The sequence below is a fragment of the Protopterus annectens genome, chromosome 4.part1 (assembly GCF_019279795.1).
Source record: "Protopterus annectens isolate FY-2018-M chromosome 4.part1, PAN1.0, whole genome shotgun sequence".
In the NCBI taxonomy this organism is placed as follows: Eukaryota; Metazoa; Chordata; order Ceratodontiformes; family Protopteridae; genus Protopterus; species Protopterus annectens.
This window is the reverse complement of record NC_056734.1, coordinates 303934194-303958643: the sequence shown is the minus strand read 5'-3', so window position 1 is coordinate 303958643 and position 24450 is coordinate 303934194. Positions and strand designations below refer to the sequence as shown.

Sequence of the window (24450 nt, the reverse complement as noted above, 5' to 3'; positions counted from 1 at the left end):
TATATACATATATATATATATATATATATATATATATATATATATATATGGATTCCATACATTTGGTCGAATTACACTTAGCCGAAAATGATTCCAGGCTTTTCACTTCACTAAAATCTCACTTGACTGAAAGCTCACTTGGTCGAAGTTCATTTGGTCAAAAATGGAATATAACCCCTGCCCCACTGCAGTGCAACCCTGGAGTGAGAATATTAAATAAGGGGGGGGGCGCAGCCCCCCATATTGGAGGGGGGGATATAGCCCCCCACATTATGCCTATAGTTTTTACTAAAGATATATATATATATTAATGCATTTCTAATGGATATACCTTCTTATAATAGTGAATACATTAAAATTATGAGGGGGGGCTATGCCCCCCCCCCTTATTTAATATTCTCACTCCAGGGTTGCACTGCAGTGGGGCAGAGGCTATATTCCATTATCGACTAAATGAACTTTGACTAAGTGAGCTTTCAGTCAAGTGAGCTTTCAGTGAAGTGCAATGTCTGGAATCATTTTTGACTAAGTGTAATTCAACCAAATGTATGGAATCCATATATATATATATATAAATATATGTGTGTGTGTGTGTGTGTGTGTGTGTGTGTGTGTGTGTGTGTGTGTGTGTGTGTGTGTGTGTGTGTGTTTTATTTCTTTACCCTGTGTGCCGCCCATTGGTTCCCCAATTTTCACCTTCTTGAGCCACCGTTCATTCCTACAGGATGAACGCTCAGCCCATTTTTTTTTCCACAGTTCAGGTTGACAGCCCTATGTCCTATTCTTTTTTTGACCAAATAGAGAGCTTTAAGGCTCACTCATTTCCTGTAAGATGGGGTCTGGAGGTAGGGTGTCAGATGTCCACCAATCAGGTGCACTTACTTCCAACTCTTCTAGCTCTGACCACTTCTTGTGTAAATGTGACAAATTTCCCAACCCTGAGACTGCTACCCACAATCGCTCAGCCCTCTGTAGTCAGTAGTGTATTAGGCACATTTCCTCCTCTTGCCCCTAGGCATGGACAAATCAGCATAAGCTGCTCCCTCTCAATCTCCTTTGTGCTTGGTACTTCCAGTGACTAAGACGCTTATTAAACCCAGGCTGTCTGAGTCATAGTCAGGACTTTAGCATTGTATGCCACCAGGCCAAGGCTATTTCTGTAACATTTCTGAGCAGTAAGAGGGTACCACAGTTTGCAGTCGTGCGTTAGTGTGTCAGAGGAGCCACATTTATTTAAACAGAATGAGCAGATGTTTAGAAGCTCTGGAGGATGCTGCCTGTGAAAACTGAGCCTTTTTTTTCTTCAGGTAGCAGTTTTCCTTGTGTTTTAAGACAGTAACAAGAGTGAACATAATAAGTATAGCTGCATTAAACAACTGGAAGTCAGACAGAATACGATGATAATAAGAAACTATTTCACAAAATGCTTCCTCTAAGATACAACTGTGTGAGGAATAACATTGCAGAAAAAGTACTTTCAAAAGTATGGGGAAGCAGAGTTAATGGCATATATACTAACCAGAATGAAGGGGTTACAACAGGATACATAATTTGTTTCCGTTGGGTGTCTGTTTATCTGCATATCTTATGATGTATCCACCCATCTTTCTGTCTGTCAATATGTTTGCCTGGAATTCATAGCTAAAATTCAGATTAACTGTTTGGCAATATGTGCAATTTTTCACAGAGCAGATTATGGAATCTGTATGCAAACATTGCTTTTAGTATGAATAATTTATTTGCAAGCCATTTCTCTCCCATTTTTCAAGTTTACTATTTTAGTAGATTGTGTGGATTCTGGAATTTATACATTTATACAGATTCAACTTGCGTATTTCATGCCACTGACAATATGATAAGAAGAAATGCATTAGTTTATGACCTCAGAACAATATGCTGTCAGAGCATTGTGTTACTTAAAGAGACACATAGTATACTCATCCCTTGTTCATGCTTTCATTTCACCTGAGAAAAATGCAGTCATTGTTGGGTGAATTATTCAATAATAACACAAATGAAAGGAAGTAACTAATGTTACATTCATCTGTGTCTGTAATAAGGCAATATTCTAAGCACAATATTCTAAACAATACAAATAGCTATGTAATCCTTACCTGTGGTCTGTGGTGAGGAATTTTGCTTTGTACTAAAGCTAGTCACAACAGAAGTACCTGTCGATGTACTTTTTTTAGTTATAAATGTTGTAGTTATATTTGATCTTGTTGTTGTGCTCAGCGTTGTTAACAAGGGTGAAGTTTTATTCGTTGGCACTGTGGTTGTAGTAAAGAAAGGGTTTGGATTAGAACTCTGTGTGCTCATACTGTTTGGTAATTCCCCACTTATTGCTGTTGACAAGGTTGCATTATTACGTAATGTTGTTCCTTTCATTGCTTCTGTACTCATATTACGAGTCGTTTTGCTCACTTCAGTTTGCTGTCCTGTGTTTGTTACTGCTGACACTGAAGTTACGTTACTTTGTGGTACATTGGTCCATTTAGATGCCATTCCACCTTCATTTGAAACTGTCACAGCTGAAATGGTAGAATATAATTTGCTAACACCTGGTGAAGGAGATTTAAAATCTGTACCTGTAATGAATGAATCATCCATATTGGTTATTAGTAATTACAGCTTATTTGTTCTTTTTCTCATAATTATGGCACTAAAATAAACTTTTCACTTTATTTAAAGAAAAATATTTAATCCATAAAAAATCTAATTTTATGTATTTATTTAAAAAAATGTAAAATAAAACAAAAATTTGAAAGTGTTCTTTTATATACTTGCAACCTCCATACATAATTCTGAAATTATAGAATATATAATTAAAGAAATAAAATAATTCTAATGCTAGAATTTATAAATAATTACACAGCTGTAATACACAATACATTCTATATGAATACACATAGAATATAAGCAATTTAATAAAATACAGTGTGAACAGAGAAAAGGCAAATTATAGCATCTTTATATCCAAAAGAGAGATCTGCAGGTAACAGCTGTTGCACATTATAAGATTCAGGGGCATCATCTTATATTAACATGCTTATACACTTGGACACATGAAAGTTAAAGCAGATAAAATGGCAGATTCTCATATTTGCCATAAATGTCATGTACCATAACCTGATGAAATGGTGGCATAAACACTGGAAGGTCTAGCCCCTATGCAATGTAGGATCTTGCGTAATAGGAAATTATGACTGGCACTTTACAGTTTCATAGTGTAGAACGTTGCTGACTTCTGCTGTGCAGACAAGGAATGGTAATATGTGCAAACCACAAATGACATTTCAAGGTCTACATTACTACCTAAAACAAGTGAACACCAACTTGTGTATTTCTCTAGAAATCCTGACAGCCACACATAGGTACATAGGTGTGTACTAGGCTAATGGCCCTGGGTTCCTTACAACCCTAGCCATAGAATTACCCTGGCATCATGCCACCCGACCTTAGTTCCCAGTGCCTTTGTCGAGTAGAGACACTGGAGTTATCCTCAGGGTGAATTTTCTATTTCCCATCCACTCATCAAGAATTCTCTTGAAGAGGGTCAGCGAGGTGCTCTACTTGACATGTATGAGAAGTCTATTCCATAGCATGGGCAGTCTCTGGGTTATGAACCTGTCCCTCTAGTACATTCTGTTAATTGTGGTAATGAGGTTGAGGTCTCTTGAGCATGTGGTGCGGAGAGATTTGGATTTCTTTAGATGTAGCCTTTCTAACAGAGCTGGGTCAGACATGGCTTTGTAAGTCAGGCAGAGATCGCCTCTAAGTAGGCGATATGAGACAGAGAATAGTTGGAGTTTTTTGTGTCTGTCGATATAGGACAAGTGTTTAAGGCCTAGAACATCTTTGTGAGGTACTTTTGTGGCCGCTCCAATTGTTGCAGGTGTCTAGTGAGGTACATGCCAAAAGGGGCATTGTACTCAATGATTGGCCTCATGAGGGAAGAGTAGAGGGAGACAATGACCTCTTTCTTCCTGGATGCAAAACCCTTAGTAATGAGATGTGCTACATAGAAGGACTTTCTGACCACAGTGACAATGTGGTGATCAAAAGAGAGGTTGCTGTCAACCTGTGTTCCCAGATCTCTTATAATTCCTTCTGTGTTCAGTGGACTACTATTGATGTGGTAATTCTTGGGAACCAGGTTTTTCCCAAAGGGAATGATGACGACACATTTTTTTGGCATTAAGCTTAAGGCCATGGTTCTGACACCAGTTGTTGATCTCAGTGAGGCCATTCTGTAGAATGTCAACATCACTTGGGGAGTTAATAATAGCTCCCAACTTGCAATCGTCTGCGAACTTTGTCAGTCAGAGTCCCTTCGTATTGGCCTGAACGTCAGAGAAGTAGATACTAAACAGGAGAGGAACCAGGACTGAACCCTGTGGGACTCCACTCCTGACTAGTTGGCAGTCTGACTTGCAGTCAGCTACTTTCACACTGTGGGTTCTATCTGTGAGCCAGTTTGTAACCCACCTAGTGATATAGGGGTTGATGCCTAGCTTAGTGAGTTTTTCTATGATTTCTGAGTGAGGAATAGTATCAAAAGCCTTGGCCAGATCAAGGTAGGCTGTATGACCCACCTTGCCTTCATCCACAGCTCTAGTGACTGACTCAAAGAAGTCAGCCAAGTTGAGCAGGCATGATCTACTCTTCACAAAACCAAACTGTGTAGGATCCAGAGTTGGAGATTCCCTATATCCTTGTTTATTAGGTCCATGATGATGCATTCCATAGCTTTGCATATCAGACTCATCAGGCTAATGGGGCGATAGTTCCCGGGGTCTGTAGTCACTCCTCCCTTGTGGAGAGGGATGACTGTAGCAGTGCGCTATTCAGTAGGGACAAAGTCTGAGGTGAGGCTGTAATAGAACAGGGCACACAGGTGAGGTGCCAGTTCACTCTGTAGTTCATGTAGGACACAGCCAGGGATATTGTCAGGTCCCATAGAAGCTGTATTCTTGGCCTTGGACAGTGCTGTTTTAACCTGTGCAGCAGTAATACTGGGTGCCTGGCAATCTACTGGTATTGTGATTGATCCTTTGGGGGGAGAGGTAAAGTTGGCACTGAATCTGTTGGCCAATATATTAGCAATATCTGTTGGCTCAGAATAGGAGGTACCATTGTGGAATAGCTCAGAGCAAATCTGGGTATTGAGTGGAGATTCTTTACGTAACTATAGAAGGCCTTGTGGTTGTCTTTACTATCTGCTTCAATTCTGTTTTTATAGCTAGCTTTAGAGGATTTAATGAGGGATCTCAACTTTTTGTTGAGGCTGATAAGGGAGTTTTTCCAGTCTTGGGACTTCACCTTATTCTGCATCAGTTTCCTCCTTCTGTTGTAGAGTTTGTTTATGGCAGGGGACCATCAGATTGGCTTCCTATTTTTGGAGGTGAGCATCTTGGTTCGATTGGGTATGGCGAGATCCATGCATTTGTGTACATGTTTTTACAGTGCATTGGTGTATGATTCGGCGGTCATGCAACTATTCTCCATTTGCATGGGTGCTGTGAAGTTAGCCACCTCTGTTTTTAAGAGCCCAAAGTTAGCTTTGGAGAAGTTTTTCATGGTGGTTACCTTTGTGGGGGGGGTGTGGAAATACCACTGGAGTCTCCCTGATTCCTGTGTTCAGAATCATAAATCAATACCTGGATATAGTATTAGAGTATAGTAGGGACCTTACTTGATTTTCTGTTAGGTCAACATATGGACCCACTTCTGCACTGGAGATCTGTAGCACTGCTCAGCTGCCTGCAATGACACAACTGATCAGTCAGGTCCAGACACAGACATATGCAAAACAGGAATGTACATGGTTGCCTCACTTGCTTCTGTTATAAAACATTGATGGTACCTACAACATTTGTGTATATAGTCCTGGAATTGTGTATCTTGCCTAGATTTGGAAAATATCAATTCTGCACCACCTCTGCTTTGAGAGGGTTAGATGGCCATTTCCTAAAATAGTCGCTTTTCCCCAATGTAAGGTGATGTTGGTATATATAAGTTTAGGTGGTGGGGAGCCTGGTCCCACATCAGAGAAGACAGGGGCCAGGGGGCTTCCCCTCACAAAAAAAGACATTTAAAGGAGAAAAGCGAGTTTCAAGATTTGCTCTTTTCCTGGGTTTTTATTCTTTTTTTTTTGGCTTATCATCACTCTGCATTTTGAGTGCTGACATTTCAATATGGAACTCTGCTATAAGAGGGCCAAATCATAAATATCCATCTAAGTGGTAAATAAGAACATAACAAGATGGATGCATATATAATATAGCATAAATTGACATGATGGAAGAGTCTAAAATATCCTCCATAATTACTATTACAGGTTGCACTGCCTATGTGCTACATCTGTGGCTAACAGCATGCATTCCTCATATAGCAGCAAAACACGGGCATTACGCCAAACATCTCTAATACAAAATTATTGTGAAATGAATTTTTTGAGTACTGAAGTAATATTTAGATTCCTTGATACCTCTATAGTCCCGTGTTATATGCAGTAGAGGAGATTAGTAAAATATTAATTGTGTGCCATGCTCCAGAACATGATAATTCAAAAAATGGGTAGGATAGCCAGGGTATCTTCACGACAATCCTGGAACAGTAATGGGAGTAAAGAGAGTAGTCTGGAAGAAGGTACAAACCTTGAATACCAACATCAACACATCACCAGGTAAATTGCCATACAAAAAACATCAACTGTGTGGTTTAGAATTATTTATAGTGACAGGACAAATGTGACTAAGACAGACAGTAAAATGGTGCACACTTAGTGAAAAGCAATTTACTGTGAACTACAGAAGCTGCAGTGACTACAATATTTTTTGCTTACTATTACACAGCAGCATGAAGTTGAAACTATCAGGTGATGCAGCCGCTATCACCTGCTTATATGCCAAGAAGCACACTAAACTAGGATGAGTCAATTCCAGTACTGCACAGAGCAACATCACACCCTCAGTGAATGTGACAGCCACATAGTATATGAAATGAGGACCCCCAGCATGTGGAAGCCAATCTGTCATGACAGTAGTCAAACATACAAGGTGATATGGCATTTGTTCCTTCTACGTAACACTGTTTTTTTCATGTTGGAGGATTACACAGATGAATGTGAATCTCTGCATCATGGTTTAATAGGGCTGACATGTACAATTGTCAGTGGCAAAATTATCTTTTCTTAAACAAATACGTACAGTGTGGTTCTAGCCCATAACACATATGTGATCATGCATACACACTGCTTGGCTGTACTGTGTGCTGAAGACACAAGTAATGTGTCATACATTTTCCTTAGTTGTAAATAGACTGACCTGTGCCATCATCATCATCATCATCACTTAAAGTATCTCATTATTTTTCTTTTCTCTACTTATTTGTCATGTCTTGCATTGCCCTTTGAAGGGTGACTCAAATGCTATGCTTTGCTTGGTTAGCTTCTTGCTGGACTTCATAGCCTGCCAGATTACTGCAGGCAAAACATGCTAAACTAGTTATTCTTGAGCTACTAAATTAGTGTGTCCTACCAGTAAACCATCATTAGCCACTGTATATGGACCTAACAGAGACAGTTGCTGCAGAGGTTGAAGCCATAGCTGCTCTATCATCTCACATTCAGTTTTCCCACCTGGGCAGTTTGAGACAAGTTTATGTCCTCTCTCTCTCTCTATAACTCTCTCTATCTCTCTCTCTCTTTTTTCTGTGTTAGATGATGGTATAATACAATAGTTAAGTGTAAACAGGAACTGCATACTCCATACCATAAGCTGTGTCAGGTATCAGTACCTTATCACCAGGCATGTCAGTAGTATTCTCAGCAGCTGCAGGAGTGCTACATTTGCCTTGCATGCTACTTTCTGGGAACAGCATCATTTAAGGCTTCTACCCATCAGAAGCACTGCTGATACATGACACGACTGTAGGACCTGCAACAAATAATGACTCAATGAAATGTCAAACCACATGAGTATGCACTTTCTACTACAGGTTCACATCCACCCCCCCCCCACCTACATCCTGCAAACCAGACAGTGTTCACCTACATACATCTGTCAGCAGCAGCAGCAGCAATATGAAGGAAACTATAGGATCCAACAGCACCACTGACAGCCATTATACCACAGCTGATTGTTACTCAGTATGATCCTGTAGTGAAGTGATAAGCCAAGTATCTATTTATGCAGTCACTTTGAAACATGTATGGGTCCCTGCAGCATGACAGTATACAGTACCCATTTGGAACAGGTTAGACATGTATTTATTGACCACTTTGCTCTTACTTCTTTGACTTCCATCTCCCTGACCCCTATACCACCCACCCAATGTGGCTCATTTGCTCTTGCATCCTATTCTGACACTCAAATATCCCTCTACTGGGGGAAATCTCTTTTTTTTAGTTGGAATTGCATTAGTGGAAACATATTGTTTGACCATGCAGTAAGAGTGACTGTCAGATGAACACAGGCCTTTATACATACATATCTGCATCAGATTATTTTTGCTGCACTCCTGCACCCTGGTCCTAATAGTGACAAATGAGGCAGAGGGCTGGTATGACACATTCTGTGTAGGTTCAAAGTTCCCCACACACTCGTGTTGCATATCTGAAATGTGAATACTCTTAGGCAAGGCTCACACTCTCTCATCCTACTTTTTGTTGTAGTAATACAGATGTATAATTTCATCACATGCAACTCCACCTGAAAGGGCTGTATCAACAGTGGTATAGCCAGGTAACATTTTTGCACTCTACTGAGAACATTTTTTCTGAGTATCACCTACTAACATTTTATTTTTCCCAAATCATATTATGTCTGTTACTGCAATTCTAAAAACAGTATAATTTGTAGTTTTAAAGGGAGCAGCTGAAAATTACTCATACATGTATTATGTGCTCAGTAGGAAACATTTTCAAATCAGTGACTATTTTTAAATTCCATGTGGGGTGGGTGCAGCAATAAGTATTTGTGAGTACAAAACTAAATTCTCTGGCTAGACCTCTGTACCACTTATGCACTCCTCTGATGCGGGAGTCAGCATATGCCCATCTCTTACCAGCCATCCCCTTCAGCATCCAAACCACAAATAAAACTCAAGTCTGCTTAGTTATAAGTCAGAACCTCTTTCCTGTCTACTATAGGATAGGCATAGTGACTTATTATGTCAACCAAACATACCTTTGTATAGGTGCCATGTCTATCTGTCTCCCCTTCAAAGCCCTGGCTTCCATTTCTCTAACAAACCACCTAGGAATCTCCTTATAAAAATACAAAATGAATGTTCTTAGAAGGGGCAAGCCCTTGTTTGAGATGTATACATGTACTTGTTTACATAAACACACTCACACAAAACCTGCATGCCACTGATATGAAGGGAAACTTATAGACACACACACACACACACACACATATATATATATATATATATATATATATATATATATATATATATATATATATATAAGTCCCCTTCAGTTGATGGAGATCTCCGTACAGAGAGGAAAGGGAAGATCTCCCATTTCCGCAATGTAATGCTATCTCGGAGTTGGTATATTTAAGTAAGGGGGTTGTGGGGGGTACAAAGGAGCTATAGACCTTTAATTTTGTGTTTTTTTGTTTTTTGTGGTTTTACATCAGTTTTCGAACTTTTACAAGTTCGAACATATGGTCTCTGCCATATGTGGTTCAAACTTGTAAAAGTTCGATTGACTGAAGTAGACCTATATATATATATATATATATATATATATATATATATATAGAGAGAGAGAGAGAGAGAGACACATATATACATATATATATATATATATATATATATATATATATATATATATATACATAGTAAGTTAACTAGTTGGCCAGCACACTATCCAAAATACAAACACATTAAATTAAACCCAACAAAGTGGGAGGGGGGCTATGCTCCCACATTCCCATACTTATATACACCAAATCTGAGATCTCACTACAGTGGGAATGCCTTTTTTGTAGATTATCCATACCATACTTACATTCTTTCCCTTTTTACAGTTCTCCATTATGACTTTATTTGGGTGGCACAGTGGTGCATTGGTTAACGTTGTCGCCTCACAGCAAGAGGTTTTCCGGTTCGATTTTCGGATGGGGTGCCTTCTGTGTGGAGTTTGCATGTTCTCCCTGTGTTCACGTGGGTTTCCTCCGGGTACTCCGGTTTCCTCCCAAATTCCAAAGACATGCATCTGGAGCATTTCTCCCCAGGCCTCTGCTGAAAACAGGCTCTGTGGAACCTAGTCGGACATTCCCGGTCAACAAATGTTAAATAAATAAATAAAAAATAAATAAACACCAAATGGTCCTTTGTTCCATATGACTTTCTTTTGTTACACTTTTGTTCTATTACCATGACTGAGTTTTCTTCAAAATGACTATAAACTCTGTATGCATCAATTGCATTGTATAGTTTATACATTATTGGAAAGAAAGTTATTGGTCTATAGTTCTAGGATAGCTTGCAGGTTCATTCATAAGCAGGAGTATTGTTTTTCCTGTTGTTAACCAGGTTGGTGTCTGCTTGGAGTGCTCATATAAGTAGTTCTCATTCATGGTTAAATCTTCATGTAAATATGTTAATAGTTTTAGCCAGAAGTAAGGTATTGCATCTGAGCCTGGGGTTTTCCAATTAGGAGATTTTCTTAACTTTATTTCAGTTTGTCTGGCCATTACTTCCTCGTATTTCTTATCTGTACATTTGAACTTCTTATTCTTTCTTTTACTTCTTCTATCTATTCAGAATCTTTGTTATGTTCCACAGGATCTTCATAGATATTTCTCCAAAATGTATCAATTCCTTCTTTTTTTGGTGGTATTTCAATTATTTTTGCCTTTTTTACCAATTCTCTATAAAACCTTTTGGGTCATCAACAAATTGTGTGTTTTGTACTTTTCCTATACATTTATTTGCATATCTTCTAAGTTTTTCTACCTGTGCTGATATGTTTAATGTATTATTTGTGAAAGTGCATGACAGATTCTGATCTGTTCTGATACTGCGCATTGCTTTTATCGTGCCTTTCTCAGTATTTTTGTTGATCTGTTCCATCTTCTGAACTCTTCTAACAATGACACTTCTTGTCTTAATTGCTTTACAGTTTTCTCTATTCAATATGTCCGTTATGATGTTTGATTTCTCCCCTTACTTTTTCTTACTGTCCTGTGTTTTTGTGGTAAAACTTTGTTATTAATTTAGCTGCACAGTAATATATCCTCTTTACTTCTGTTATAGCGCATGCATTTCTATGAACAGTCCTAATTACTGTCTTTATTTGTTTTTTCAGACTTCTAACTTTTTGGGTTTTATTGACTTTCTGCAGTCTATTTCTTCAACTGATCTTAATATGTTTGTCCATCTCTATTAAATCAAGGAATTCTTCTCTTAGATCATTTTTTTTGAAACTGAGGGCACATTCTTTGTTCTCCATTTCCTATGGATATGCTACAGAAAGTTTCAAAGCATCTTCCGGTGCCACATTCTCTTTAGTTTCATCCTGTGTTATCCATTGCTGTTTCATATGTGAACTCACTGGCCTATCACTCCACAACATGGACTGCATCAAGAGTTGCCACAGTTTCCTAGTCCTTCCCTTGCTGTGCAACTCCATTTGCAACTTTTGCACTGGTTTCCTATGGAATTCTCCAAAGCATCTTTATATGACAACTGATGAGATGTTTTGTGCTCCACTGCTTTCTCCTTAATTTGGGGATCCATTGCTCTATCCCGCTATAGTGTTATCAGAGTTAGATTTTCGCACTAAATCCTTCACTTCATGGGTAATCCATAACCTCAGTTTTTATTTAACTTCTCCATTACTAATCCTCTTTTCTACTTTTCCTCTTTGTTTTCTTATTTTTTTTGTATTGTAAAATTTTCCATATCCCGATGCCTTTGCCTGTATTTCTCTTCAGATATCTTTGGTACTGCTCTTTTGGTACTGATTAGTTTTGCTTTCTCATTTGTATAACTATTACACCATATTAAATCTTTTTCTTTCTCATGTCTATATTTCTTCTTCAGATGTCTCCTACTACTCCTGTTTCTCCTTACTTAAGGAACTCGTCATTCCGTTATTTTGTGATATAACCTGTGGTAGACTTTCTACACAAAATCCTTCACTTTGCAGGCATTCCATAACTTCAGATTCTATTTTTTAACTTCTATTTTACTAATCTTCTCTTCTATGTTCTTATTTTGTGATCTTATTTTTTTGTATTGTGAAATGTCCCATAATTTTATTTATTTATTTTACATTTGTTTACCAGGGATGTCCAACTGAACCAGTGGTTCTTTTTCAGCAGAGGCCTTGGCAGAAAAGCTCCTTTACAAAAAATTGGTCCACTACATATGACAAAAAACCCACAGTCCCAAAGCCCAGAAACCAAGCCCAAAAGACCGATAACCCATAATCACGAAAGTACACATTACCGACGTCCAGAATATCGTCTGCCCAAAATCTCGAAAAATGAGATCCAACGACTGTAACATGCTACATTACAGACAAACCAACACCAAAACCAAATGCAACATGCAGAATTTCACCCTACCGTGGAACAGTACACAAAACATCAATGTCCATGGGGCAGAGGCCATTGCAATTCCTGCACACACACACACATACACACAACTTCCCCCCACAATCAAACATACAATCCTACAGTACAAATAAACATGGGGGCAAGCCCCCCACACCCCCCTACTTAAATATACTAACTCTGAGATCGCAGAAACAGACACACAAGGGAAACTCACACCCACACATTTTACAGTTCCTCACACACACATACCAGTCACAACACACACTAACACACACACTAAAGCCCCTAACCAACACACTAACACATAGATACTTACTTGAATTCCACCTATTCATCCACAAACCACAACAGCAGAAGCGTTACTTCAATATCTCTGTACATCGGGATTTTGAATTTCACGCTTCTGGTCTTTCAATATTTAGGGATTTCGGTTATATAGTCTCGAGATTTTGAAATTTGGTATTTCAAACTTTCGAGATTATGTAGTGGACCCCAAAAAATACATTACAAACAGTGCAAGAAATCAATAATAATTGAGAAAATATAACTTTGGTAAATGTAGGCAGTAAATAGTTCATGCATAAAGAATAAAAAGTGAGAGAATGATATAAAATAGTGAAAAAAGTTAACAAATAAACTAGCATGAAATAGTCTGTGCGATAGAGAAATGACTGATTAGCAGTTAAATATCACGGCCTTGGTGGTAAATACTTATGAGATACATATATTGTATATAAACAAAGATTTAGCTGATTGCTGCTATGTTAGTTTTACTTCCTCTAAACAGTGATAACTAAGGCAATACCGATGTGAAGTACAAGAAGGAGAGAATATGATGCACTGTACGACACTTGAGGTAGGTACAGAGAAGTAAGAGGAGTAGTGAGCTTGAGGTAAGTAGACAGAAATTGGAATTTAGTGAGAGAAGGGATAGTTGGGAAGTTAGACTATAGTAAGGGAAGAGATATGTTGGTTGTAAGAACAAGGAAGGGCAGAATGATCAGCCTGGATTAGTGCAGAAGCAAAACCAGTTCATGGATATGTGTTCCTTAAGCAGTAGTTTAAACTTGAATGTGTTCCTAGAGTTTAGCATTGCCTGAGGGATGGAATTCCAGGACTTGGATATTTGGTGGGAGAATAGAGAGTTACTGCAACAATTATTAGGTTTAGTTATTTTAAGTAACAGTTTGTTGTAGGATCTTAGTGGTCTGCTGTTTGAGCAGGGCAGCACTAAGCTCTTGAGTGATGGGCAGTTGTCTGGATGGTGGAAGATGGAATGAATGAAAGTTAGTTGTTTGACGGATAGGAGTTGAGGTAGTTTGATCCAATTTAGTTTATGAAGTGCTGTGGAGTGATATGATCTGTAAGGAAGGTACTATTGTAGCAAATCTTGTGATTTTGTTATAACAGGACTCCAGTATGTTTAAATATGATTCAATGAGATTAGTGAATATTGGTGAGGCATAAAGAAGGGTAGAGCGTAGATAAGTCCTAGCTATGGAATGTCTAATGGCATTGGTTAGGTATTTCTTGACTCAGTGTAGACAGCCTAGCTTAATATAGACCTTTTTGATAGAGCAAGGTGTTTTGTCCAATTTTAGGTTGTTGTCAATTGTGACTCTAATGAGTTTGGTGTGCTGGACAGGTTAAATTTTAGGTTTATTGGCTGAGTAGATGGTGAAATGGGGAGAGTTATCAGGTACCTTGCTATTAGTGAACAGTATAAGCTTTGTTTGTTTGGGCTGAGAATGACTTAGAGTCTGAGAGGTATTTTTCAATGTCTTGGAAAGATTGTTGGATTGTTTTTAGGAGTTTTGGTATGGCGGGAGCTGAACATATGACGGTCATCTGCATATTGAATGGTGGTTGCATGCTGGGTGGCTGTGCTGAGCCTATAGCTGAATATAGTGAATAGCAATGGACTGAGAAGTGAGCCTTGAGGTACTCCTACTTAGACCAGTAACAGGGTGGAAAGTTCATTTTGCCATTTAACTGCCTGTTGGTGGTTAGTTAACTAGCTGAGAAACCATGCATTAGGTATAAGGATGCTAGCTCATTTAGTAACTTTTATGGGATACTGTATCAAAGGCCTTAGTCATATCAAGAAAGATAGAAGAGACAAACTGGTTGTCATTTATAGACTGGTTGACTGAGTTTGTAAAACTAACAATGGCAGTGGTTGTACTGTGTTTAGGTCTGAAACCATACTGAGATGCAAATAGGAGATTATTACTTAGTGGGTAGTCGAAAAGTTCTCTGTGTATGCATTTTTCAAGAATCTTGGCTATGGGAGGGAGTATGGCAATTGGACAGTAGTTTGCAAACTCAGTAGTGGTGCCACTTTTGCGAAGAGGGATGATATGTTAGATTTTCCAGAATGTGAGGATATACTGCTCAGCAATGGAATGGTTTATCAGGAGAGATATAAGGTAGGAGACAGCATCTGCTGCTAGATTTAGATATTCATTGGGGAGTTGGTCAACTGCCAGTGAGGAGGGCTTAAGTTTGGAAAGATATTTTTTGATGGTATTAGTTTGAATTGGTTGGACTGAAAAGGAATAAGGAGTTCTGTCTAATTAATTAGGAATAGGCAGGGGGGGTTTTGCTCTCATTTTTACTAGGGAGAGTATAGAGCTGATAAAGTGCAAATTAAATAGTCAGGCAATGCTAACTGTGGAATTTGTTGTGGTTGGAGCTGAGGTTGTGATCTGTCCAGCCACAAGTAGTTGTTTAATGGCTCCCCAAAATTTCTGGGGATTGTTTTGGTGTTTTTGTTACATTATTGCATAATATAGCTTTTTGTTGTGCCTCATTTGTTTTTTGGCAAGGTTGCATAACTGATGATAGGTGAGAAGGGAGTCTTGAATTTTGATCTTATGGTATAGGGACAAGGCTCTGTCTCTCTGTTTGAGCAGCTGCTTGTTGTCATTGGTAAGACATGATATAGGTTCATAGGTTCATAGGTAGGTACTAGGCTATCTGCCCGAAGGCATTTATAAGCCTAGCCAGAATGTGTTGGCTTTCGCTGCCCGCTTAGATTAGTTCTCTGTGCCTTTGTCCAGCACAGCCACTGAAGTGATCCCCGGGGTAAACTTTCTGTTTCCCATCCACTCATCAAGGTTTCTTTTGAAGAGTGTTAGTGAGGAGCTCTGCCTAATGTAGATTGGAATTTTGTTCCAAAGCATGGGAAGTTTCTGGGACAGGAATCTATCCCTCCAGCACATCCTATTTATTGCTGTGGTGAGGTTTAGATCCCTAGACCATGTGGCTCGAGGGGATAAGGTTTTCTTTAGGTGGAGCATGTCCATCAGTTCTGAGGTGGATATGGCCTTGTATGTCAGGCAGAGATCACCTCTGAGTATGCAGTATGCAACTGAGTACAACTGGAGTTTCTTCAGTTGAGCTGCATAGGGCATCTGTTTGAGGCCAGTGATCCTTGTGGTGAGGTACTTCTGTGACCTTTCCAGCTGTTGCAGGTGTCTTGCAAGGTACATCCCAAATGGGGCGTTTTACTTTATGATGGATCTGATGAGTGATGAGTAGAGGGGCACAATAACCTCTTTTGATCTGGACGCGAACCCTTTTGTGATTAGGTGGGCCACGTAGAAGGATTTTCTAACCACTTTGGCAATGTGATTATCAAAGGTGAGATTACTATCTACTTGGGTCCCCAGATCCCTTATTATGTCTTCCGTATTTAGGGGACTACCACCTATTTGGTAGTTTGTGGGTACTTTGTTTTTTTCCAAAGGGGATGGCTATGCACTTTTTGGCATTTAGCTTGAGACCATGATTTTGACACCAGGTATCCATCTCAATGAGACCCTTTTGGAGGATGTCTGTGTCAGCAGGAGAGTCAATTATATCCCCTACTTTGCAGTTGTCTGCAAACTTGGTCAGCCGTAGTCCTCCTGTGCTTGCCTGTACCTCTGAGAAGTATATGCCGAACAGGAGGGGTCCTAGGACTGAGCCCTGGGGAACACCACTTGTAACCGGTTTAGAGTCAGACCTAGCTCCCACAACTCTCACCATATCTGTTCTGTCCGTGAGCCAGTCGGCAACCCATCTTGTGATGTAGGGGTTTATGTTCGGGCTGGTGAGCTTGTCTATAATACCAGAATGTAGAATGGTGTCGAAGGACTTAACAAGGTCTAAATAGGCTGTGTGTACCACCTTTCCCTCGTTTATAGCCTTGGTAATTGCCTCAAAGAAATCCGCCAGGTTTAGGAGGCATGATCTGCCCTTAACAAAACCGAACTGGGTAGGGTCCAGTATTTGGAGGTTCCCAATGTCTCTGTTAATGAGTTCCATGATGATGCATTCCATAGCCTTGCAAACCAAGCTAGTCAGGCTTATAGGGCGATAGTTTCTGAGGTCTGTTGTGGCTCCACCTTTGTCGAGTGGAATAACAATTGCTGTGCACCACTCTATAGGTACATAGCTTGTGGAGAGGCTGATTTTGAACAGTGTGTTTAGGTGAGGGGTTAGTTCATCTTTGAGCTCATGCAGGAAGCAGCCTGGGACACCGTCCAGTCCCATTGATGCTGTGTTTTTGGCTTTGGAGAGGGCTGTTTTAATGTGAGTGTCTGTGATTTCAGGGACTCTACATTCTTCTTGTATGGTTATGGGCCCTTTTGGAGGTGAGAGGGGGGTGAAGTTTGTGCAGAACCTGTCTGCCAGGATGTTGGCGATATTGGTCGGTTCAGTGTATTTTGTGCCATTCTGCACTAACTCCAAGCAGATCTGAGCATTGCCACTTAGATTTTTGACATAGCTAAAGAATGCCTTGTGGTTATCTTTGGAGTCCATGTCAATTTTTCTTTCAAAGCTCACCTTGGATGATTTTATGAGGGATCGTAGTTTCTTGCTGATACTGATCAGGGATGTCTTCCCTTCTTGAGATTTTACTCTTTTTCTGTACTAGTTTCCTCCCTCTATTGTATAGCTTGTTTATGGCAGGAGTCCACCAGACTGGTTTCCTTTTCTTAGAGGAGAGAACCTTGGTTTTGCTTGGGATGGCACGATCCTTGCATTCTTGTAGGTGTCCGTAGAATGCATTAGTAAAGGATTTTGCAGCTTGGACAGCATTATCCTTCAGCATGGGGGCTTTGAAACTTTCCAGCTCGGTCTTAAGTAATGTGAAGTTTGCTTTTGAAAAGTTTTGCATGGTGGTTTCCTTGTTTGGGGGTGGGTGTGGAATGTGGATATCCAAAGTGATTTGTTTATGGTCAGATCTAACCAGCAAGGCGTTGACCTCCCGTGTGGAACACCGGTCATCCATGTTGGTGATAACCAAGTCCAATATGTTGTCACCTCTGGTGGGAGTGTTGACCAGTTGAACCAGGGTGTTTGAGTTTATAAATTCTAGGAAATGTTGGGCAAGGGAGTTAGTACTTGAGTAGTTCTCCCAGCTAATGTTTAGGTAATTGAAATCACCCAATATTAGGGTGTTTGGTAGGACCTTTATGTTTCCCAGTGTTTCCAGAAATGCAGAATGGGGGTCCTAGGACATGGTGAGTGATCTGTAGCAAGCTACAATTTGAATTGCAGTTTTGCCCATTGTTAGTTGCATGTGGATGATCTCTGACACATCGTGCTGTGCCACTAACCTGGAGGTGTGGGTATCCTTAATGAATATGGATACGCCCCCGCCTTTTGTATTTTGGTCCAGGTTCTGTGGCCAAAATGTATGGTATGAGTTGTAGCCTGGTAGTGCTGGGGAGCTCTCTGGAGTTTTAAACCAGGTTTCTGTTACTGCACATATATCAATTTTCTCCATACTGAGGAGTGCCTCAAGTGCATGCATTTTGAGGTTTAGACTTCTGGCATTGAGTAGCATTGCCCTCAGTTTTTTGTTACTTGTGCTATTTACGGTGGTGGGTTTGTCTTTTGAGCCTTGCCTAAAAAGCCTTAGCCTTGCCTAAAATATGCACTTGGAGTTAGAATGAATCCTTCTAAGGGGTGCTAGGTTATTTAGGATATTCAGGAATTTGTTATTAAAATACTGAACAGCTGAGCTGAGATGCAAATGTTTTAAAGGGGATCAGCCACATTGTTGTAGAAAGGATTTGAAGACTTCAGGGGAGAAATGACTTTTGTTGTGGACAAGTTTGTAAATGATATTTTTAGTAGGGCAAAAGCAGTGCCAAAGAAGGTAAGTGGGTAGGTGATCACTTAGGCTGTCAGGGAGACAACCAGATTGATGAAAGAGAGAGGGTTTGTAAGTGTTCAGTCTGGGATTGATTCTTTTTTGCTATGTTTGTTATATCTTGATGCCTTTGCCTGTATTTCTATATAAATATCCTTTGGGGCTGCTTTTTTTGTATTGATTAATTTGGCTTTCTCCTTTGCATAAATATTGAACCATATCAGATCTCTCTTTGTTTCCCATGTCCATATTTCTTTTTTTATTCTTTTCAAAAATCTCTAGATTTGGTTATTTATATGTTTGCACTCAGTCGCTTCTTTTTCTGGCCCATGGTTTCTTGGTCTATATAATGTTTTTCATAAATCTGCTGCATTAATGACCTCAAAATTGCACTTGAAGCTTTTGACAGTTTTTCTTGTGCAAGTATTTTATTTCCTCTAATTTTTCTCTTAATCTTTTTTGTATATCTTCTGCGGAGAAACTCTGGACTTCTTGCATAATAGTAACAATATATAATGTCTTTCTTATTCTAAATATATCACCTTTATGGCTCTTTTTTGGACTTCACAATAAGAGGTTCTCTGGTTCGATTCTCATCTGGGGTGCCTTCTGTGTGGAGTCTGCATGTCCTCCCTGTGGTTGCGTGGGTTTCCTGCCACATCCCAAAGACATGCTGTAGGTGGATTGGATACCCTAAATTGGCCCTAGGCGTGAGTGCGTGCATGTGTGTGCCTTCCATGGAAGGTTGGGCGGCAGGCTGGCAACTCGACACCATAAAAAATTCACTGCCAATCATGAGTGGACAGGTGATCCGCTGTGGTGACCCCTAACCGGGAAAAGCCAAAAGAAGAAGAAGAAGATGGCTCTTTTTTGGCCTGTCAGTTTTTGTGATTTTTGCAGATTACTACTTTGTTCTACAATGAGGGCCATCCTCACCCTGAGCTTAGCCTAGCCCCATTGTAGAAATCTTCCCGTGTCTTTAGGATTCTACGCTCTCATTTTTTCAGTCCCGTTACCAGTGTACCTCCCAGTACCTCTGAGTAATAGAATACTGTTTCTTATCTCAATGAATGTCTATTACTTTGCTTTGTTGCCAGGTGGTTTCCTTTTGGCCTTCATACTGTCCATTTCAAAATGTAACTACACTGCCTGTAGCTGGTAGTTTTCCCAGTTGTCTGCCATTAATTAGGACAGATTGTAATTTCAGCCACCCTTGCTGATATTTTATCACATTCCACAGGCTAAACATCATACTTTTACTCATACTAGATCAATATCAAGCTATGTGACCTTTTCTTCCAGATTTAAAATGGAGTTGTCTATATCTCTTAATTTTTATTTGCTACCTTCATTTCTCATAAGTTTTATTACACATCTAGACTGCTCAGGCAGATCGACATACCCACCTTTTTAAAGTACTATGTAAATATCTTTGACATTTGTCAGTTGCTATAATTTCTCATTCTGTTTTTACCATATTGACCATCAGTATCTAATCATAAAATACCTATATGCTTTAAGTCAGACTACCATTGTATTATAAAAAAAATGTCCAGCTATAAATCTTATAAGTCTGTGTCCACCACATAGGACAGGAAGGTGATGCTTTATTTTATTTTATTATAGTCTTGAAACTCATTCCCCTCTAGGTCCGTGAATGCTTTCAGTGGATCTTCAGTTAACATGGCTGACAGGATCCTCATCCACTCAGCTCTGTCCCATCACTCTTAGTGGACATACTGTTCAAATGTGGCACAATAAGCCTCAAGACACTCTTCCCAATTAAGTTTCTTTAACAGTGGAACTGTTCTAGGAGTAGTCCTGACTTAGCTATGGTGACTACAAACACTATGGCCGATGGTGACTGCTGTACCAAAGTAAGCAAAACATTTACTTACCCTTTAAATAGGACTGCACCTGCACTCAGCAACAACAACTCTGAAATGGTTAAACTGGTAGAAATTAAGTATTCATTATTTACTGAAACTGTGTCATATAGCTATACTTGTTTTTGATATTCCTTTACTGAGTTGCCTTATACCATTTTAGTGAAAAAAAAATCTTAGGAATGTCTGTATATTCTGACAATTCTTCTGCAGAAACTTTACTTGCCTTGATATTCCTCTGCTGAATTGCTTTGCACCATTTTTATTGAGCAGATCTTAGGAATGTGAGTTGCTTTATTGTATAAACTCAACTGTTTTTGTGTCCATTTACTGTGGAAACATTACAAATGTATGTTTATGTAATCTATTGCCTATTATATATCTCAAATCACTATTTTCCATGTATATATCCTTTATTATATCCATTTTTACAACTGTGAAGCACTTCTTCCTGGGTGTCTGGAAAGGGGGCTTAGTTGAACCACCACAATTACCAAAAGAAAATAAGTAAATAAATAAATCATGGTTCTTAAGTTCACACATGGGTGCACAAAAAATCCCAGCACACCACAAGTTTCTCTATCTGTCTGTCTGTCTCTCTCTCTCTCTCTCTCTCTCTTTGGAAAATTGACAGTAATATTGAGTGTGATACAGCTCAGGATTTTGGCATTAACAAATGGTGCCAAAAATGTCTGTTGCAATCCACTAGTGTGGAAGATTAATTAATCTGAGACCACAAGTCTTCATAAAAAAGGCAGTTCATTATATAAAAGTAAAAAATAAGGCAGGGTCATCCAAATAAAATAAAAGGTTGTGGTTTAAGCAATATACAATAACTACATTTAACTTGGTCCTAAACTGCTGGGAAATAGTCTTTGTCGGTATTTATCTCTCTCTCTCTTTCTTTCTCTCTTGGGATGCCTATGGCAAAAATAATTTCAATTTACTTTGCCAAGGACTTTCCTCACCATACTTGATTTTTTGTCCTAGGGTAACTGCACTGGAATCCTACTCCTATCTTTATATTAGAGCCAACAAATCATTATAAAATCTGTTTTTAATAATATTACAAGGTATATATCAGATCTGAAAGCAACAGGTACACTTACTAAGACACTTAGAAAATTTAAGGAAAAAAAATTCCCTTTTTAAAATGGAGACCTTATATCACTATCAGAATCACTATTTTCAGAACTTTTTTGAGATAAAGACATTATTTACACCACTATTTACATACATTTGGGTCACTTATACTCTTCTATTAGATGGGTGCCACCATAATATAATATAGCGGGTAGACAGAATTTTCTTTTTATGTAAACTATCTGTAATTACCTTTTCCTTTGCATATTTAATATTTAAATTGTATTGCTCAGCTATCTTTAAATACACAGTTCAAGTTTTTAATGTTAAAAGCTTGTGGCTGATTATTTTCTTATTTATTAATTGACAAACAGGTATTTACTGTTATATGGTCACTAGCTGCTGGCATCCATCTCGTATACAGCTAGACTGTTCAGTTCTGTTCTATATTACTATCATTGTTTGTTATTTATTTTCCTTATTTTGCAAAACTGGACCAATAACTGCAGTTTTCCAGGTCTAGAGATGGAATGGAGGCAATTAACTACCTTTCACAAAATGAAAAGAGGCTGAAGTGCATGACAGTATTATCATCCTTCCCCAGAAAGTTATTGTGTGTGCGTGTGTGTGTGTGTGTGTGTGTGTGTGTGTGTGTGTGTGTGTGTGTGTGTGTGTGTGTGTGAATATGTACTTAATACTTTATGCAAATTACAGTTATTGTGAATAACTTGCACTGTAATATATAGTTGTGAAAAAGGCACATGGGAAAACAGGACATAGGTTCATAGGTTTGTACTAGGCCAAATGCCCTTGTGGGCCATTTTAAGCCTAGCCAATTACTCTATGTGAAAATCCAAACCTGAACCTTGTGTCTATAAGGTAAACATCTTAAGTATCATGCCAACCTCCCTAAACAGCCCTTGCACCCAAGACCATGTATACTATAGTCTCAAAGGTTAACCACTACACCATAACAGCTCTTCCCTGTGAGTGTTCGATGGGAAGCCTATTTGGATATAGATGGTGTGTACCCATGACACAGTTTATTAGTGCATATTCCAAAATGGCTCTTAAGGCCAGCCTTAACGTGTGTAGTTGTCTACGAGGATTAATATTATATATATCTTAGATCTAAATTTGTTTGGTAGGGCAGCCACAGTGGTGCAGCAGTTAGCGTTGCTGCCTCACAGCAAGAAGTTCTCCAGTTCGATCCCCAGCTGGGGTGCCTTCTATGCGGAGTCTGCATGTCCTCCCTGTGGTCACGTGGGTTTCCTCTGGGTGCTCCGGTTTCCTCCCACATCCCAAAGCCAGTGGGATTGGACACTCTAAATTGGCCCTAGGTGTGAGTGCGTGCATGTGTGTGCCTTTTGTGGAATGTTGGGTGCCGGGCTGGCAACTCAACACCGTAAAAGCTCCACTGCCAATCATAAGCAGACAAGGTGATCCGCTATGGTGACCCCCTAACTGGGAAAAGCCAAAAGAAGAAGACGATCTAAATTTGTTTGGTACCAGTGGTATGATTTCTGAATCCACATGCCAGTAGCATCACCTGTTGTTGGCATTGTACCAGACTTTCTAAGCTTGTGCCATGACATTATTATGGGCAATGATGTGGACTTAAAGCTGAAGGTTCTTTCCATCACAACAGATATTATGAGTACTAATGTCTATGTATCCAGTTGTATAAATACAAGAATATAATTAAATAAGAATAATCACACATATAAAATTATCATTATATGTCACAGAAATAAATTATTTATATAAAGTTATATTTAAAGCTACTTTTCTTGCACACAGACTTACCAGGCCTGTAGGCTGTGGAAACAAGTGTGAAATTATATCCTGTGTTTGTTGCATTGGTGTGTGGCAATACTGTTGTAGTTACTTCAGCTGAAACATACAGAAAACACTGTTTTACAAAAACGCATATATAAGAAAGGGAAATTGCTATTTTTAAGAAGCATAAAAACTTTATCTTTTATATTAACAAACCACCCTATTTCTAAGCATCCTATAGAGTCCCTGATGGGGATTATATCTGATATTATACCTGTCATCTTGACAGTATCACAACTCATATAAATTAATAATACATTCACCCAGAATGATGCCTAAATGCAAAAAAAAAAAATTGGTGTCAACATTTTGCTAATTACTTGGTGCCACTCTGTAACTGCAGTGGTGGTGCTATGGTAGTATTGTCGCCTCACAGTAAGACGTTGTCCTGTTCTATTCTCAGCTAGAGCGTCTTCTGTGTAGAGACATGCATGAATGGGTGCACCTTCATTGAAGGTTGTGCATCAGGGCTGGCAACTCGGCATGTAAAAATCTACTGCCAATCATTAGCGGACCGGAGTTCCGCTGTGGTGACCCCTAACCGGGAAAAGCCGAAAGACACAACAACTTGGTGCCATTCTGTGTGGTGCAATATCTGCCAGCTTGGGATGAGATGCTAGGCCATCTACCGTCACAATGGATGTCCTACACCTCTTGTTTCATGGCTTATACTGGCTAACCAAGGCCCTTGCCCCCTCCCATAGTGCCTTTCATAGTTGGAGCCCAGCTACTGGAGATTTAAACATGGCAAATTCTAATCCAAATATATCAAGACTGCTCTTATCAATGCCAGATATCTAACAAATTGTCTGATATTGAAGATAGCTTGTAAATTAAATGCTTCCATGTATGTGCTTTAACTGAGACAAGCCTTAGGATTCAGAAAGATCCTCATTGCTCATGTAAACTGCCT

The 24450-nt window shown here is 39.2% G+C and overlaps 1 protein-coding gene across 4 annotated transcripts in view; it reads right to left on the bottom strand.

Annotated features, from left to right (window-relative positions):
• Positions 1-24450, bottom strand: part of LOC122800837 (venom phosphodiesterase CdcPDE-like) — a 358459-nt gene that overhangs the window by 31716 nt on the left and 302293 nt on the right. For 3 of the 4 annotated variants that reach the window (XM_044070144.1, XM_044070141.1, XM_044070143.1), the window contains 2 exons: positions 23505-23591; positions 2115-2588 (listed from right to left, as the gene is read on the bottom strand). In XM_044070144.1, the coding sequence (XP_043926079.1) occupies positions 2115-2588; positions 23505-23591 (561 nt within the window). The remainder of the gene's footprint in view (positions 1-2114; positions 2589-23504; positions 23592-24450) is intronic. The other variant, XM_044070142.1, reaches the window with a different exon arrangement.